This window comes from Pleurodeles waltl, chromosome 12 (assembly GCF_031143425.1).
Source record: "Pleurodeles waltl isolate 20211129_DDA chromosome 12, aPleWal1.hap1.20221129, whole genome shotgun sequence".
NCBI classification, from domain to species: Eukaryota; Metazoa; Chordata; class Amphibia; order Caudata; family Salamandridae; genus Pleurodeles; species Pleurodeles waltl.
Window position 1 is genome coordinate 640,038,538 of NC_090451.1, and position 20,219 is coordinate 640,058,756.

Sequence of the window (20,219 nt, forward strand, 5' to 3'; positions counted from 1 at the left end):
TTGGCGGAATGAAACCACCACAGGATAAGCCAACCTCACAAAGGAGTATCCATCATTCTGAAAAAGGAAAAAGAGAAATGCCCGAGTGGAAGCGGCCAAAAGGAAACTCATGAGAGTCAGATTAAAATGCAGACACATCAACACCATCAATATCCAGTGCTATACTCCAACAAATGACGCAGAGGAAACACTTAAGAGCATATTCTTCCAAGAGATGCAAGTTGAGCTTGAGCCATGCCAAACCACGACCTGAAGATTGTGATCGGGGTCTTGAATGCTAAAGTGGAAATGACAACACGGACCATGACAGAGCCATGGGAAAAGAAGGTTGTTGGACAATGGACGACAATTAAAAAAGACTGCTGTATATTTGTGCTATTCACAACGTAACTTGATGCTCAACCACTGACCGAGACCAGATTGACCACGTGATAAGCGGCACCTAGAGACATGTTAGAGTGAGGAGCAGATGTCGACAGTGATTACCATCTAGTGACAGCTCTTGTGAAGCTGAAGCTCAGAAAAACTGAACACAAAACAGGACAACAGCACTTCGATATGGCAAAATTACATGACCCTAAGACAACTAAGTATTTGTCATACAAATCAAAAACATACTTCAACCCCTGGCAGACACAGAAGATCAGTCTGAGCCAGCTGTAGATGCAGTCAGCAAGAAATGGGAACAAGTTCTCTTCAATATATGTGAAGAGCAGTTAAACATAGCTTGGGACTAACCCAAGAAAAAGGAAAGAATGGATAAGACAAGGCAAATGGGAAGGTATTAAAGACAGGAGGGCAGCACAAAATACTAATGGAGACCAAATCTAAGAGACTGGAGGAGACGTACAGGCAACCATACAAAGACCCTACTAGAGCAGCCAACTGAATGGTAATAGCAGACAAGCGGGCTTACATGATAACCTGCCCAGATAAGAACAGGAGGCAGCAAGTAGAGGAGAACAGGGGAAGTTCTTCAAGATCACAAGGATAGTTCATGGTATATCTAGTGCAACATACCACACCACTATCATGGATATGCAAGAACGACTACTCATAACAGGGAAATAGTAGGAAGCACACTGGGCAGAGCACTTCAAAGAAGACTTGAACAGACCAGTACCAACAAGTGAAGTGGACATCCAAAAACAAGAGAGAGACTGGAATGTGAAATTGTCACTGCCATTCGATCTCTTAAAACAAAAAAGCTTCTAGCCAAGACAACCTCAAGATTGGAACAAGGCATCACTGTCAAGATTCCAAAGGAGGGAGCAGCAACCAACTGTAACAACTTGTTTGGAGTCACCCTTCTGTCAATCCTGAGTAAAATCCTAGCAAATATCATTAAACAGCGCATTGTGTATGCCGTGGACATCCTTCCACAAAGGTACAAGGTGTGTTCCACAAGGGTACAGGGTGCGTTGATCAGATCCTTACTCTACGCAACATCATAATGCAGTGCACGGAGTGGCAGAGACAACTATACATCAACTTCATTGATTCTGAGAAAGCCTTTTACAGTAGCCACTGACGATAGCCTCTGGTGCTTACTGAGAGCCTACGGCATACTGCAGCAGATAGTTCTTCTCATCAAGAGTTACTATGATAATTTTACCTGCAGTGTGGGAGAAAGTGAGTATAGATTCGAAGTCAAGACCGATGTGAGATAGGGTTTGCGTGCTGTCAGCCTTGTTCTTCAACCCAGTCATCAATTGAGTGATGCAACACACAACAGAAGATCATACTAGAGGCATCAGATGGACCTTATTCTCTACTCCAGAGGACCTTGACTTTGTGGATGACGTAGACTGGGATGAATGATGTGAGCCTTGCTCTTCAACCTAGTTATCAATTGGGTGAAACAATGCACATTAAAAGACCATGCTGAAGGTATTAGATGGACCTTATCCCGTACACCGGAGGACCTTGACTATGCAGATGACTTAGCCTTGCTTTCTAATGCACATCAGCAAATGAAGTACAAAATGCCTCGCCTCAACATCTATGCACAACAAGGGGTGTATAGATCAACACAAAGAACTCACAAAGTCATGCCACTCAACATCCCAAAACATTTACTAATCAAGGTGGATGGCGAAGACCTAGCCATGACTGAAGAGTTTACCTAGCCAGTACAATCAGGCATTATAAAGGGGCAGACAGTGACATAAACAGAAGAATGAAAGGGCAAGAAACACATTAACAATAACACCAAGCTGAGTCTTTACCACTGCTGCGTTCCCTCCACACACTTGTATGGAACAGAATGATGGCGGATGGTTCAAAGCGACATCACCAAACAATCAGCCTTCCACATCGGTAACCTGAGAAGAACTGTGCACACGTTCTGGCCGCAAATCACCTCCAAAAAGGAACTGCTCAACAGATGTAAGCAGGAAAACATTGACACAATCATTATGAGAAGATGGACAGGACACACCATCAAAAGAGAACAAGGCTCCATTACAAATACAGTTCTCCACTGGAGCCAGGAAGGCATAACGCCAGAGAACACCTGCAGGGGGAACCGTGGATACAGACGTGAAGGCCTGAGCAATAGCTGGGACCTGTACAGAACTTTGCTCAAGTCAAAGAAAAGTGGAGGTCCTTCGTTGCTGCCCTACGCGCCAGCCGGCGTAACGGGCAAAGGATAGATACTCCATGTGTGCTTCAGTGAGCTTTTGTTTTTTTGACAAGGGGTGACTAATTATCCATTGGTGAGCTAACAGCAATGAGGGGTCACAAAAAAGCAATGTCGCGATCCAGCAACGGAAATGTACGAGTGTTTTGAAGGAGCCATTTATGCACCTCCCGCACGCTTGCTCATAGAATGCTTTGTAGAGCACAATACTTAACAATGTAGTGCCTTACAACAGGTGGCAGACTCCTAATAATACAACCAAACAATATCAAAGAGGAAACTAAATGGATTCTACAATTACATCGGGCAGAGCGTCTGCTCTTTAAGATAGTTCAGCTAGGTGGTTGCTTTGCTCTAACAGCATGACTATTATTCGTTGTTTCCTTCCTTGTTAGACTCTAATTAGTTATTCGTATTAAGGGTTGACTTGTTGAAATGATTTGTTGCAGTTGACAGATTTCTAGCACGTTCAGGAAGTCCTGCTATCATTAAATGGAGCGAACATGCCTCATGAGGGCATTTGTGAGGCTGGAGCCTTGTGCTGAAAATGTGGTCTCTGCTGCGCAGCTTTTGCGCAAGAATCTTACATTGCACAGACAGTCTGGAGAGCACGGCTGGGGGTGTATTAAGCCAATTTGAGAATCTAGGGATTTTCAGGACTCTCAATATACTGCGCCTTTCATGGTGCAGAGTGCCGCCAACAGACATGGCCTGCAATCAGTGAAGAGTGTGCAGGTCTCAGGCAATCGGGGCTCCTGTTATGAAGTGAAGAATAAGATGCCTGCCTAATGAATTTTGTTAGCACTAGGTTATTTCATAAAGGTATGATATAAGGCCTGGAAAGAGTCTGGTGAGCGCTATTAGAGGGGCAAAACAATGGCAACTGTTCCAAACAACCCTTTTGAAAAGGCTGCGAATCTTAACGTTTTGAGACGAAGCCTTTAATGGAGTCACATGGCTTTGGATTATTCACTTCTCTCACGCCGGTAACTGCAGCATTACTTTCTTCAAAGAGGGACAGGGTTACAACTAGAATAGTAAAAAGATTTCAATCATATGAAGAGTGAATGGGTGACTCACCTATCTGAAGTGCCTTCGTAGCATCTTCTGCCCGACTCTGGCCACAATCCTGGACAGCACGTCTAACTAGTACTTCTAGGTAATTCTTTCCATACGCCAGGATTCAAACACCGAGAAGTGCACTCTTTGCAGGGCACCACCAGTGGTGTCATTCCTCTTGTAGGAACTGCTGGCTGCTATTCGACCAGTTGGTCTACTGCTGGCTTTACAGAGCTCTGCTAATCTCCTACTGAATACTCATTGATCATCTGAGCCCTGGTCAAATGAGCCAATTACTCTGTACTCTGAATGCCACTGATGCTTTCTATCTACTAATCAAGAAGCTTCCTTACATTTGCTGTTACTAATAAATTCCCTGCCGGAGGGCAAAGGTCTTGAAGAAATGTGTGAATGTATTACCTACTAAAGAAGAAATCCAGACTGTTTATAGGAATGCTCGAGATTTAATTGAAATGTAATACATGTTTTTTTTCCCCACTAGGAAACCTTAAAATCCTGCTTTATTAAAGTCTTGGCAATACTCTGACAACAAAGAAGGCGCTTCCTCGATTTGCATTGATATTGCATGAACGCACATGAACAGTGTTCCTGGCCGGTGTGAAGTAGAACAGAAGGAAAGGTAAAAACTGATCTATAGCGATGTTAAAGAGCATGGAATCTTCCCTTCGCACCACATCCAAAACATCTTCCTCGTTTCGGATAGGTTTCTCTGCTGAAAAAGAGCTCTTAACAATTGTCAGGAATGTCTGAGAGGCTGGAGGTCCATGCATTTGGTTTTCATCTTGAAGGATTATGATGAAGGATCTGCCCTTGGTCATCATTCACTAGATGCCAATGTACGCTAAGCGTGGAAGTGTGTTGGATCAACAATAGTTCAACATACCAGATCAGATGGTCCAGGGTTCTGCTATTTAGGTCAATATTGCAACTCTTGCCAGTCATCTGGGCATGAGCCTGGAAATTAACGAGTTAAGAGGAATATCACTGACTAGAAGTTAAAAAACACTACTCACTGGCTTCCCAGTTGCTGCAATTTGCTTGTGAAGCTATAAAGTTCTGCATTCTGAGCTGTGGTAGATAGACCTGGCCTGTCAATAGTAGGCAAATAAGATGGACTAGAATGATGCCCGAGTAATCAGTAGCAGCTGAGAATAATTCAAGCATCCTCATGGTCACTTGCTTTTTCTAACTAACACTATTTCCAGCCCTGAAGAGGGCTAAGTGTTGCCAGATCAATGAAAACACTGATATTATGAAAACATAAAACATGCTGTAGACAGAAGGTTTGGCATCAATTCACTTAACAAATGCAATGTAAACAGAGCACTGCGATCTGGCCAACGAATCTCCTCTAACATGAAAGGGGACCCGATTCCAAAAGAGCTGCTGGACCATACAAATAGCAGTAAGGCGCTGTACTACTGCACATAACAAAAACAGTGCGTGTACCTGGCTCTGCTGCTTCCCAAACCAGTTTGCCATATTTAAGTGCCAATCAATACCGGCTAATCCAGCAAAGAAGTTTGAGGCAACGGCATGTGGATTTTGGGAATCAGATTTTGCCCTTTGCAAGCAGGGCCCAAAGGTCCCAGGCAGCATGCTTTTGTAGAAACAAATGCCACTCTCACCACACAGGGCTGCCTGCTGGTTTATTTAACTTTCTTGCCGCACTGCGGTGGAAGACATTGATGCTAGACACTTTGGAGAACAGGTGTTATACTGTTCAGCACATGGATTTTGATACTTCATAAGAACAATCACAGAGGAACACGGAGAGAAGTCAAGACCGTAATTGCATATCCCTGCAAAAGAAACAAACTCAATACAGTAAGTGTGTACTGCTGCAGGGCCCATCCCTACTGCGCACCCCCACTATAAAGGCACACTGACAAGACCCACACTGTGACCGGGTACACAAACATCTGCTAAATGCATGTGTTTCATTAAATACCAATAACAAGTCCCTGCGAAACAAACGGTTTACATAAAGACCCCGGCTGTGTAACACAAACTAAAAGAAAATAAAGCGTGCTCCTGTAGCCGTCTACATAAAAAATGAACATATAGAGCCATGTTATTCTCGACACATTTGTCTGGATCCAAAGATGCATTGACAGAGGAATCTCGCCCTAGTAAAGACTGAACTACTGACGATGCGCCTACTAACCACTAGGTGGCAACCATGCTCCACGTCAAGCGGAAAGCTCCTAAAGCAGATGCAGCAGGTCCAGCTCGGTCACCATTAAATACAACCAACCTCCCCGGGCTGAACCTAAATGCCAACTCTTCGCACATTAAATTCAAGGGCTGCAAACTGACGCACAAGCATTACAAAGCACCGGAAATGAGGCGAAAGAACGGTCCAGCCACAGGCAGGTCAGTCTGGGTGTCAAAGGGGGGCGCAACGCTCGAATGGAGGCCAATCAAGCGCCCCACGCCGCTGGTGCTCTGATATTTATTTACGTAGTCTCGTGGCTTCAATGGGGCAGGCACCGCCCGGTACTGAGTACCTGCACTTCCCAGCACTGCTGCAGGACATTTAATGCTTCGCTAGAGGCACGGAAAGCTGTACTCAAAATATTGAATACCCGCACTTCCGTATTTCCATTTAAAGCACTGCGCCGGCTAGGAGCAGGGCTGCACGAGGCGCTGTAATAACACACAGCAATCAGACTAAACATCTACTTGAACTCACGCCGCGGAGACCAAACCCCCAGATCTAGAATGGAACATGTCTGTAACCATACAGCATTCAGACACGCGTGTGCGAACACGCAACATGTTAATCTGGACAGCAGATCGGGCCTGTGGTTTCACCGGCAATGCTTGCAGATCTTACTCAGCGGCACAGCAATTAACATTTCTACATATTGAAATATTAGCACTTTCCAAGCAACCCTAATGTCAGTCACATCTTCACACAAGATACCCTAGGGTCGTGTTTGCAATCCATCCATTAAAATAAAGACGAGCGCTTGGAAGGCTGTTAAAGACCCCGGACAAGCCAAGGCTTTCTTACAGACAGAATGCGCCGGCTGCACTGGGACGGACTTTGGGCGCTTCGCTTACAAGAGCCTGCTGTGCACTGCCTCATGGTCCGCAGCTTCGGGTACAGGGTAACGCGGGGAGCTGCGAGGGTACAGGGTAACGCGGGGAGCTGCGAGGGTACAGGGTAACACGGGGAGCTGCGAGGGTTCGAGACCTAAGTGACATTTAAGGACCCAGACACGGGTAAGGGCAGCGTTTGAACTCTGAAGAGCAAGCATGCCAACATCTGCTGAATCTAGAGTTTCACTTGAAAATCACTGGGGCCCAGTCCCGGGCCCGAGCAGCAAGTATGGTTCGGTTATCTAACAGGGTAAACTGCCGAGCAAAAGCTGCTCATGGGCTTTTGGTGTCACAGAAGGGGTCATGGACACTAGCAGGGCTTCATCTGTAACATGGTTCGTGCGGCAACACCTTATGCACAGGCGCAATCCAGAATGGAAGTGCTCTAATTTGCATGAGGCCGTAAGCAATGCACACGAGGGAAATCCTCTGCCTCGGGGCACTTTACAGAGCAGACTCAGGGACAACCAGCTGCCAGAAGGCACACTAATTGTTCACTACATTTAAGGTAGTGCCCTGCCAGGGAGCCTCATGTCAAGAAGGCACGTGGTTCCAGGGACACCCAAGCACCCCACCGCAGGAGGATGCAGTCGCACAGTATACCCACCCCTCTGAAACTGAGGCCAGGCCCTCCACCTCCAGTGCAAGGGAGACCAGCGAGTCTGCCTTTCATCAAAGCACTTAGCAATGCATATGTGAGGGTGCTCCTACGCTGGAAGCACAACTGTCCCTGAGATCGGGCCCATCTCATTAAGGAGTGCCACTGCACAGACTGAGAATGTGTCTTTCATGTGATATTATCCCTAGGGGTCTGGGGCGGACCTAGGCTCGCAGCGCTACTGCTGGCTCTAAACCTCAGCGTAGGAAAGGCTTATCCTTTGATGTTAACAGAATGTGTTCTCAAACAGCTCTGTCCTGTGCGGAGGTGATGGCCACAGACCGTCCCACCAGAGTGGCCTCGGTCACACTATAAAGAACGTGATTAGCTCCACTTGTGACACAGGAAAAACATGACCTTCATGGTGATTCCTGGCTTTTAACAAGTGGTTTCCTATACTTTCTTGGCCAAAGGCTTTATCTTTGCAGGAAGCTGCAGCTAGAAAATCATGCACTGCCAGACGTAAGTGATGCAAAACAGGCAGAGTCGACAGTTCCGAATACCCCTTCCCTTTAAACAACTATTATATCAAAACCCAAAATTCTTTAGAATCTGAAAAAAACAAGAGACCGCCATATTGCAAAAAAAGGTACTATTACACAAGTGTCCCTGCTGTGTGTCCCATCAGGGGTATATATTTACATTAGCTGGAAATCTCTTTAAATAGCACCCATCCCACTCTGGAGAACCAACTCACCTGAAGTCCACCCTTACTACCACGAGCTACACTAAATAAAGAGATACTTTCCAGACTCACCTTTGGCGTTTACGTGGCAAACTGTTGTTCTTGATTAATAAGGGCTTAATGTGCTCCGCCAGGACATCATCATGCTTGATGCACCAGTGACGAAGAATACTGGTGGTGAACTGGTCATCCGGGTGGCATGGTCGGCTCAGAACCATTTTCACCATTTCCTCGCTTGGCCTGAGAATACAACGCATGTATCAAAATAGGAGCAGAGAGCATGCACAATTAGACATTATCGAAAAGCCTTTGCCCTTACTTATTTCAGGTAAAAAAGTGAAATGCAATGGCAGATGAAATCACACGAATGGTTAGCACTTTTCAATTTCGTTTATCACTAGGGGTCAGAATATTTGCAGGTCTGTGGAATACATCAGCTTAAGTCCTTTGCAGACCTTGCACAATGATTTCAGAATATTCTACCACTCACTATTATCAGAAGTAACCTGGCAAAGGAAGGATCTACGATGAGTTAGCTTGTGCACTATGATCCTGGTTCCACAATAAGAAAAAAAAACGAAATAAACATTCTCAAACACATTCAAACAACAGTTTCTGATTTCATTTTTATTACAAAAAGCAGTTCTACTTTGCAGACTACACCAGTACCATCAGACTTTTGCAGAGGTGCACACACTACTTTCAGCACACAAAGACAGCAGGCGCGGCTTCTCCACTAGGGCGGAGAAGCATTCCCCCACCAGCAGCAGCAAACCTTTTACTACAAAACTATAAGAAACTACATTTATTATCATTTTGTAGTAAAAGGGGCGAGGCCACGGGGTGTGACGAGCACTGAGGGGGAGTGCACAACAGTCCCCCTCGGTGCTCATGTATGTTTGACCGGCCGCGTCGGGCCAGCCAAACGCACATGCGCACTGTGCTCTCTCCAGCCCAGCACTGTGTTGCCGACCACTTGAGAGTGCCTGCGCATCTCTGATGAGGGTCTCGCTGGGTGTTGCTGCCGTCTCCCCACGCACTGTTCAAAACAAACAGTAAGCGACGTGCAGAGAGATGCCCGTGGCCAGCCCTGCATCTGCCCTGGTGTCCTGGTGTGCTTATCTTTGCGCATGCATCTCATATGCCCTGCTCAGGGTCCTTATTGGAGGTAAGTGAACTCAGGCGGCTTTACCCTTCGCCCCAGTCAGGGTCTGTACTTGAGGTCCTTGACCTCGTGTTATGTGTACATTAGTGCTTCCACAGAAGAACACCACCCATGCCTCTTTCTGGTGCCAGATTGGGCAGGCATGCCAGCCTTTCATTTGTGCCCTGTGAATTAAGGTCAGCAGTGTTACCCCTCAGAATATGGTGCCTCTGGCCCCCCATATTGTGGCTCTGTCTCTTATTTAGCCCTAGCGATGCAGGAAACCCACAATTCATACTCTGAGGAGGAAGTCATTACCTTCCTCCAGGCCTTCTCTCCAAGGCATGGGTGGGTAACACAGTTAAAAGCTATAGATCAGCTTGGTCCAAATAGATGGGTTGGTGTTGTCAAAAAAACATGGATTCCCATGCGGGGGGCTTCCATTGTCCACATATTAAAATTTCTTGCCCCTCTAACTGCAGAGAGCTTGCATAGAGAATGATCAAAAACTTTCTTTCAGCGCTATCAGTGGGACATGCCCTGATAGATGGCTGTCCAGTGGGTGCGCATCCATTGACTAGGAAATACCTTCAAGGAGTTCGTTCGCCTCTCTAGTCCCCCTGCTCGCTCCTCATTATTCGGCCCTTTGGGACATGAATGTACTGTTTAACCTTTTCCTCTCTTGGCAAAGCAACAGGCACCTTTCCCGAAAGCAGTTGTCGCCAAAGTTAGCATCTCTCTTATGCTGGAAATATGCACTCTTGAAATATAATGTGATTGAGAAAATCCAATGGAGGGGCGCTATGACTCTTAACAGAACTGCAAACTTTTCTCTCATTATAAATTTGTTGAGGCAATGATGTCTAAAATAAGCTTCTTTTTGGCTTTTGGTGCTTTCTTGTCCACCAGAAAATATAAATACGCTCCTTTCCCCAGTTCACCAGCAGGAACATCCTTCCCTGCATCCTGTGCCAGAATGATTGCTACCTTCACCTGGTGAGACACAACATGCTTCACAGAGGAAATCTACAGCAGCAGCAGAAGAATCTCTAATGGATTTTGGAAGTGATGAAGCCTGTAAGCCAAGGTCTTAACTCCAGCTCCCAAGAAAATGATGTGATTTCTTGCCAGCACTCTACCTCCAACCAGGTGTGGGAAGAGAAAGGGGCCCTTGAATAAGAATTTACTTGCACTGATGTGTTCCCTTCGAATAGGCAGATGTTGCACCTTCACTACTTCTTTATCTGCCACTTTGGCAGTATAGAACTGGTGCCTATCTTGGTGTTGAAGCCTCGGCTATCTCCTTCTAGCAGCAGCTCTTGGGTTTCCTAAACAAAAAGATCGTTGCCCATCTGTGACCTTGTTGTTTGTATTTCTTAATCTGAATGAAGCCAGAAAGAGAAGAGCTGGAAAAAATGGAGGTGGGTAATATGCTGCTGGACATCTGGATGGGAGCCAGACAAAAAGGAACAAGCATACACCTGGAGCAGCACTCCATGAGCAAGCGCCAATCTGCGAAATCTGGTGCTGGTCTGCCACCTAGTTGGAACATCTTTTCTCTCAATATGCACGGTTTCGCTTCCACCCTCTCCTCTTCAAAAATGAACTGCAAAACAACCTCTCTATTCTGACCCACCTGCTTTCATGTAACCTGCTTAGGATGTAGGTAATTATGCTAGCCCGCCTATATCAAGCAGGCATTAGAGAGCAGGCTCTTAAGTTACTGGAATCTTTTTTGACAAACAGGTGGACCACGGTTAGCTGTGGAGACTTCAGATCCCCAGCCTACCTACTACCCTGCGGTGTCCCTTAGGGCTCATCACTTAGTCCCACACTGTTCAACTTGTATGTTGCCCCGTTAGCCAATTTGATTCGATTGTTTGGTTTCAGACCTACTTCCTATGCAGACGGCACCCAATTGATCATCCCAGTCAATAAAAACTTGGAGGAAGTGGCTGATCGTTTCAATAAATGCATGCTGGCAGTCAACAGTTGGATGAAATCAAACTGACTCAAATTAAACGGTGACAAAACTGAAATACTTTGCTTTGGACTAGGAAGTGAACGGTGGAATTTTCGTTGGTGGCCGACTGAGTGCGGCACCCTCCCAGTCCCTGCTACCACCACAAGTAATTTAGGGGTCATCTTTGACAATTGCCTCTCTTTTAGACTACATGTCAACCACATTGTGAAAACGGGTTTTTGGACCCTAAAAATAATGCTAAAGAAAGTCTTCCCCTATCTTCAAAGGGAATGGAAAATTACAGTAACCTTGGCACTGATGATGTCCAAAGTGCACTACTGCAATGCCCTGTTGCTTAATAATGACAAATCCTCTCTGAACAAGATACAGCTGATCCAGAATACGCCTGCTAGAGCTATCCTGAACCTCCCTTGCTCAGCTTCGGCTAGTGACAGTTTAAAACAACTGCACTGGCTTCCAGTGGCCCAGCGTATTATTTTCAAAACTTTATGTCTGACTCACAAAGTAGTTCATGGAATCGGCTCCAATTATCTGGTTTCTAAACTTTGCTGGTATAGACCCAAGCAACCTCTTCGTTCATCAGGAGCCTGCAGAATTCAGGCCCCCCGCACTAACAAAGCAAAATGGAGAGATAAAGCCTTTACGGTGGCCGTAGCAAAATGTTGGAATTCGCTTCCCTTGTCAATCAGGAAAGAATATAATCTTTTAACTTTTAGGAAGTTAGTCACAACTTGGCTATTTCCGCGCTAACTGCCGTCTTCTGCTTTCTCTCCCTCCCAGCGAACGAGTCTCTTACCTTTTTGCTAGCGATTCAATGCCTCGGCTGGAATGCACTTTACAAATACAAAATACAGGTAGCACTGGCATTATGGAGCAAAAAAGTCCCTGTGGTGAAAACCTTCATCCCCTGCACAGCTAAAGAATAGCTCTGCCTATACGTGGCAGTCACCTGAACTCCTTAGATCCTCTTTGAAACCACTCATAATATCACCAAGGAGTCATATGGCAAGCCTTGCTTGTTGAAACACTGGGTTCCAATCAGGAGCCTTATATTTTATTCCAAAGAAGTGGAAAAGCACATTATTGGCAAGCTGAAATAAGAGACCAAGTTGATTTGAGCACATGGATCACAGAAACACAACCTTTAGGGTCATCTCGGGGTCTTCAAGGTGTCAAGTAACATACCTGTGGCATGGAGTGTGTACTGGATTGTCAGACTCACTTGCCACTGTTTTCATCAGATCCAAGAGGGACAAAGGAACGTCACAAGGTACCACTTTCAAAATCCTTTATATAACCACATAAATCTCAAAGTTCATCATCTGGTGGCATAGTGTCTAACCATCATCTGCATCCTCTTCCAAAGAGTAGCAGGGCTCTACCACCCTAGGAACCTTCATATCATGCTCCTCATACGAGGTTCTCTCCAAATCTCTTATCAGCTGAAAAAGCTCCATTGGCACACTCTTTCTGCCCCAAACAAATTGGTGCATGACCATTCGGTGCCAAAGACACTGCATGGCACATATTCCTCTCATAGATCATTTGAATTGCTCACATTCAGTGTCTTGAGCACTATATCAGATGGCTCGGACAGGAGCCTTGAGTCAAAACATTCCCACAGGACAGGAGGTACAGGTAATAACATAAAAGGCACAAGTGACACTGTACTTAGAGGTGTGATAGTCAAGGAAGAAGACTAGGAATGTGTACAAGAATTAAAGGCTTTGAGTTGAGAAGAGTTTTAACCGATTCTGCCTGAGGGTGACAGGTCTCATGTGCAAGTAGTGTCTGCAAGTCAAGATGTTATGGTCATGTTGTAGGCAAAAAAGGCATCTGGAGTGTGCATTCACACACAACAACTTGCCATCAAAATGGTTGAAGACGTCCATTTTGTGACATTAAAGAAATCCCAGAAAAAAATGAAGTTAAAGCCAAGGAACATTGCAAAAACCTCTTTGGATCAACAAAAGCTGTCAGTGGAAGGCAAAAAGACTATTTAGAACAAAAAATGGGTTACTAGGTCTTGCTCTAATATTTCTGAAAAATGAAATAAGGGAGGCTAAATGGCTGCCTGAGGGCCACTGACTGATCTCTGACCCTACAAGCTCTTTGACCTGCAGCAAAGAAAAAACAAAAGCGTAAAGAGAAACATATTCACTTTGGAGGCAGTTCAGTTTCTAGTTCGATTTTTGTGTACTGAGTCAAACTGTAATTAGATTTACTTATTTCAGCAGTGAAAGGTAGAGAAAAAACATGTTCGTGTGTTATCCGAAACAATTGTGTGTACGTGGTCCAGTCTAATACTGGGGAATTAGTCAATCTTTATTCGGTTAATCAACCATAAAAGATAACAATCATCATAAACAAACTGATAGTTAAAAATAATACATGCATTAGAATAAAGTAGTAAAAAGCATAAAATACAGGATACTAAAATACAAATTCCCATAAAAATTGACCACCTCCTGCCTCTTATAAACTGTTTTAAAAAATATTACAGCAAAACAATAGCAATTTAAGTAATAAATGAATTATCTCCTAGTCTGTAGTGATCGTTTTAAAAAAAAAAAAGTTATAAAAGCAAATTGTTTGAAGCAGCTGCAAAAATAAAGGGTGACTGGATTGCATACACCTGTATTTATTCAATAATGGCCCATTACATAGTGAAATCTAATACATTTATATAATTTATAAAATAACACATAGTGTAAAATGCTTTGCTGAGACATCCTGTCACATGCACAGGCCAAATGGTTTCTAGACGATTCATCCATTTTCAGAAAGCAATTATGACGTCAACTGAGCTTAGTCGGAAATGGGTCAACATATACCTATCCTGGGGGTTGGTAAAAAGCAGACAAGTAAAACTGCAGAGCCCCTGGAGTTAGAAGCAAAGAATGAGCAATATTAGTGACTTTACCTGATTCCAAATAGGACCACTTCTCTCTGCAGGAATCCAAGAAAGGAGCCTTGATGCAATATTTAGGGATAGTAGAAAGGGAACCGGGATTATAAAAAATGTCAGGTTTATCTACCATCGCACACGGGTTTGCTACTTAGGCTAACCATGGGATACAAACCGCGTGGTCAACAGAAGGACAATGCCAAAGCACCAACATATTAAAGGTTTTCCAGCTTGATCAAAATGAGCTTAGCTCAGCAGAAGAAGCCAGAGTCTAATAAACTCCAGGTAGTATATACCTATTGCCCGATGGCATATAAAATTGAAACAGGCTCACACATTTTATTGTAGGAGGCAGCAGGCCATCGTCTCAGTGCTCTTGGTCCTGAGGCATCATGGTCTTCAGCAGTCTGCGATGGAGGAATCCTCTCAGCTCTAGACTGCCTCTGCAACTACTGCGGCAATGACAACCAAGACCTGGGGAAAATGTCTTCAGGCGACAGTCTCCCGGGGATCATTTGTGGAGAAAAATGTTTAACTAGGTCTGAGTTATTTTTTTAGTCTCTATCCGGGGACTCTTCAGTCTTGGCAGCTTCCTAGAGTTACGAAGCCACATATGTAAGCTGCAATCTCGGTATCAAAACAAAACTGAACACTGAAAAGGGTTTTTTAAACTCATATGGAAGGTTTGTTATCACAAAGCATGTGACAGGATGAAGAGGTTTGATGAATTTGCGGCTGAGTTTCCTTTGAGGTCAGACTAAGCTTCTTTTAGATAGGGTTGCTTTGACAAACAAATCTATCGAATTTATGTGCTAACTTAATTATTATTTGTCCTTGGGAAGCCGATCAGTTTGACCTTGCGACAGAACAGCATGTGGACATATCTGGATTTAGCTTGCCACTCAACTCTGCCCCTCTCCTGGGGCAGCAAGAGGTTTTCTGCTAATAGCATGTCAGGTTGATGACGGGGCCATAGAATCGGTCATGGCTCAGCGATGCATGGGCTGAAAGACAGCGTCTGACGTTACGGAATATCAAGATGTAAATCTGAGAAGCGAATGCATCCAGGAGAAGCAATCAGACCTCAGTTTCTTTTACTCGTCGCCAGTGATACAGGAAATTGAAAACATGACATGATAGCATCTCATTGCCTGCACTTAATCCTAGCCTTCTTTCAAATACAACGTGAAGTTGGAAAAGGGCCCTGTATATGGATCACGCATTCCTACAATACACAATCACAATATTAGAAGATCCTGCCCATTTCCAGGGTATCTCAATCTGCATGATTCAATCAAGAGAGAGAAAATAAGGCAAAGTAGAGTCAGATTGTGTGGGGTCCAACAGGACTACCGCCACCTGTGCATTACACTAAAATCATTAACTGTTCTTTTTGTCAATACCAAATACGGTGTGTGATAAGGCACATGCAAACCAAGACATATATACAATATATCTGCTTTATTACAAGGTGGAAACCACTTAAGTGCACCTTTCAAGAAATAGAGAAACCGGTATGAAACAGCTGTTGCTACATTCCACCTGTCTTCACAGCAATGCATGGACGGTGCATTTGGTGCACTGATGACAAACTATTTTAGGTGAGGGTTTGCTATGAGACTGGCGATAAAAGGCAGAAGAAGGATGCAGGATAGCACGATGGTGGCTCCTGTGTTTTGTTGTTTAGCATAGGAGCCAATCTGGTATTGCAAGGCCTCTCTGGCTTCATACATTGCAATACAACGTAATGGAGTCTAGAGGCATGTGGCCTTAGTAAAAAAAATCGATGTGCCAGAAGACTCAATTGTTATTCATGCCACTGGTGCTCATTTTGTGATTACTGCCCCAAAAAATTCAAGGATCCTCTGTTTTAAACCACCCCTCCCCCCAAAAAACACATTTTGTAATTTGAGGGATGGTTCCATTTGTAGATATCTCCATTTCAGCAGTGTCAGTGCTTAGGGAACCCTTGTACGCTATCTCAGAAATTGAGCTTTGTGCTACCTGACAAAGAGCAAAGTCCCCCGCACCACCTTGGGACCTGCCTTTAGATGCACATTTATTTGGTGCCCCTCGTTCTGAGGCTCTAGGGAAGATGTTACTCGAACCACTTTAATCAGGGGTGCTTTTCTCGTCACCATTGACTCTGTAAGCGTGCTGGGAGGAACAGGAGCACCAGAAGGCAAAGAAAACAACATCTGTTGTACCTCCGCTTTCTGTTTGTCCAAAAACAATCTCTGTATTTCACCCTAATCAAGACAGTTTTTGTCCTGAACCCCTTGTTCCAATTCCATGAAAAAGGGAGAGCGGTAAAAGTGTGACCAACTCCTTCCTATGCTTGGCGCTATGCTTGTGACTCAGTTAAATGTCAGATGAATTCACCCAGCAATGTCAATGGCTTATAACCTAGCAGGACTGGAATTTACAGGAGCTGTCCAATGGCAGTGGAGTGTCCAAAAACTGCAGGGCTGGCGCTTATACCACATTTAACACTCACTTTGTATCTTACAGCAAACACAATGTCGCGGCCTTTCTCCTGGGACTTTTAGAATGTCCTTTCTGAGCACAACCCTAGTCAAAAGGGAAGCTGGATTGTTCTTTATTCAATATTGTGTGCAGCATCGACAACAGTTTTCTTTCATAATAGGTTACAGCACTTCTTAAAAATATTGTCAAGGAATTTGATGAGGAAGAGGGAGGGTCTGGAAATGCGGTCATTACTTAACACAATTTTTAACACCGAGTCCTACTGCTCTATGTCATGATAAAGCATTTTTGGGTGTGCGTGGGGCAGGTGGGAGAGATCATGACAGTGAAATTATTAAGAGCACCTGCCTGAAGGTACCCAGAGGTAGTCTGTCTGGATTGGGTACTCAAGAGACCGGACAAGCCAATTTGACTCTTCATTGTCGCCTATTCCAATGTTTGAGAGCTGGCTCAAGTCCACACTGAGAGATACGGTCATCCTAGGGAGTGGGCTACAAAGACCTGTTTCATGAAGCTTGAAGAAACATCACGATTTCTGCATCAATGTCTTCAAAGCTGTAAGGGGCTTTTAGTTGAACCCCAAGGTACAGTTAACCATTCCAATCTAAGCATGCTTCAATCATGTGGGTCCTGCGGTAACAGTCACCTTCAAAGGATTTTCATAAGCCCCTTGCTTCAAAGAGATTTTACAGAGAACTGTTTTTCATTTCTTGAGAAGAAAGACAATCTGTCCTTTCTTTCAAGATAGATGTCATATTAGACGCAGCGTTTCCTTTCATATTTTAAGAAAGGTTGTCTTTTTCTCGGTTAAACTGGCTGAGCAGGCTCGACTTCTGAACCAGGACCATTCGAGAGAGTCGACTAGCAACCCCTTTAAGAAAGGCTTCTGCGGAAACAACAGTTTATTTTCGTCGCATTCCTGGGTGTGATTTACATCTCGTGAGCTTCCTGTTCTGCATCCCCCTTTCACATACTCTCTGCTTTAAGAACGTCATTGTATGCCACACTTTCACCCAAAGCTTCAGTTTAGGGAAGCCTGGGGGTCTTTGTTGCTAAAATACACAGTTATGTTATTCTCTGAGTTCCAAAGGAGCCTGGAACAACACTTGTGAAAATGCAAAGGACGTATCGTGGAGAATCTCAGGTGGCTTGTCAGATATATTTATTAGAGGTGTTAAACAAATAGCACAACTCTTAATGTTCAGAACGTGTTCTTGACACCCTGCAAATTTTTCATCTACAGGAACACTTGATCTTCTCCAAGTAGTTCTTACTGATATTCCAGATAAAAGAGGTTGTGCATCCTTTTTGTTGCTCATCTATCGCAATGTATGAGTCACAATTTCAAGAAGTGTGGCTCTTTGGGGTGCAGCCTGCCAATTTCAGAGAATGTACTTCATGCCTAAATTATTAGATGTCCCAAACCCACCTGCGGTAATGCCTGGAGGCCCATTGAACATTGTTATCCATCCCCTCTCAGGGCTCTGTCAGGGGTGTGCCCACTGTACGGTCCCTCATGTGTGCTGCATAATCAGTGTGCCTCCGGACAGATACTTTGCCCTTGCTCCCGCCTCCTTAATACTGAACTGACACATGGGCAGTTTGCTTGGGGCTGCAACGCAATGCAAATAAGGGAATGCTTTTCTTGGGGATCGCATTACATCGAAAGTAATTCTTTGGATCCAAATGAGTGTCCTTCCGGCATTCGCCCCTTGACTGGCTGCCCTACTTTTTCTTTTGGAGGAAGCACTCCATATTACTGCATCTGTTTCCAGGCCATCTTTTTCTGTCCGGTTTGGTCGTCTTCTTCGAACACGCTTCACTGTAGCACAGAAAATGTATTTTCAGACTGTGCAGGTTCTTATTTTCCTGAATTCTGCTGTATGACAGACACGTCCTTCCGTGCAGCCTTGCACATTTCCTCCCACACTCCACTGTCCGTGTTTGCCTAGGTCACTCCTCCTCCCACCCTACGTCCTCGTGGCTTTTGCCCCCGATCGTCCTATCTTTGTCTTTGATACTGCTTCAAGCATGCTATACCATGATGGAGAAAGTATATTTTCAGAGTGCACGTCACTTACATTTTTCTGACTTTTTTTAGTTGTATAACAGCTGATAGCCCTTCGTGTTGCCCTCTCTTCCGCAGTCCGTTAATCTTACCTTTACCCACTCTCTCCATTCCATCCTCTGTCCGTGTGCCTTTGCACATTTCCCTTCCTCCCACCCCCATTCCCTCATTACACATGGCTTTTGACTTCTCTCTCTGTTACCATACAGTGACAGGCCATACCATACTATAGCATACATTGACAGCCATAATACACCATATCATACGATGCACAGCAGCCACACAATTACACAACATGGCTTAAAAAAACGGCTAATCTAATAGATCTCATGTAGGCAAGACCTATTGGCTTTGCCAACGCTTGTTAAATTAAGGAAGAAAAGGCTGAGGTTTGATTATCTTTACAGGCATACGATGCAGCATCCAGGCATCTCCCCCCAGCTGCAGTTCAGATAGGCCTCATTAATATACAGTGCAGCTCTTGCCCCACTCGAACCTAATCTGTTGCCTAACCTCAGGAGCCGGGGTGGAAGATGCAACAATCTGACTCCAATATTTCAACCACGCTTGAATATAAAGGGCGATTGAATTTCACTCTGATGACTTACTGCAGGGTCTTCATGGCTTCAAAAGGTCTTTAGGACATAAGCCTTCAGCTAATTACTGATCGTCACGGATACAGTTGCCGCGCGGCAGTCCTAAACCGCTCGGCTGCACACAAGGCGCGGGAAAAGGCACAATGGCTGCTTCTACAGACACCTGCTCCAGCTGACGAGAAAGTAAATATAAGCTCCCATTTCTACAGACCTGCGCCATTGGACAGGGAAGAAATGTAACTAAATCAGTAGTGGGAGGAGACAAGAGTCAGAAGAAGAGGAAAAAACACTCATCCACATTTCTAGTAAAAATACAAGCACTCGGAGTTGGATTCTTTCTGTTTTTAAGGTGCACTTATTTGCATTACCCAGATCGGTTCCGAGGGTCACAGACAACTCAAGCTTGCTCTCATTGTCTATTGGATGTCACCCGCAACTCCTCGGTATAAAACATCCTCGTAGTTCACGGTTACCTATCTATAATCCTATACATTTTGATTGTCGTATGTGTGTGGCACCACAAACACAAAGGGCTTTCGTGTATAAGTGGCATTTATTTTAATCATAAAATAGATAAACGTGTCACACACCTGGTTAATGTACAGCTAGCCTTCAATACAAAAAAATACTGTTATATACACTCACTGAATACCCAGCGGTCATGAGGAGAGAATCATTTTCTCACTAAATAAGCATAGCAGGAAAATAAACACTATTTACAAAAAATGTGGTAGGGAAACTCAGCCCTAATCATTTAAAATTAACATTTTCATATACCAAATGTTGATTTTTATTAAGAAGAGAACTTGTTAACATCTGTCTAGTAAGACTTTCAGCGTTTTAGGCTCATTGTTTGGGCT

At 44.4% G+C, this 20,219-nt stretch overlaps 1 protein-coding gene across 1 annotated transcript in view; it reads right to left on the reverse strand.

The window, feature by feature from the left end:
* The window catches only part of INTS3 (integrator complex subunit 3), a 383,756-nt gene that overhangs the window by 70,749 nt on the left and 292,788 nt on the right, over window positions 1-20,219 (reverse strand). The window contains exon 26 of the mRNA XM_069218194.1: window positions 8,245-8,412. Coding sequence (XP_069074295.1) covers window positions 8,245-8,412 — 168 coding nt within the window. The remainder of the gene's footprint in view (window positions 1-8,244; window positions 8,413-20,219) is intronic.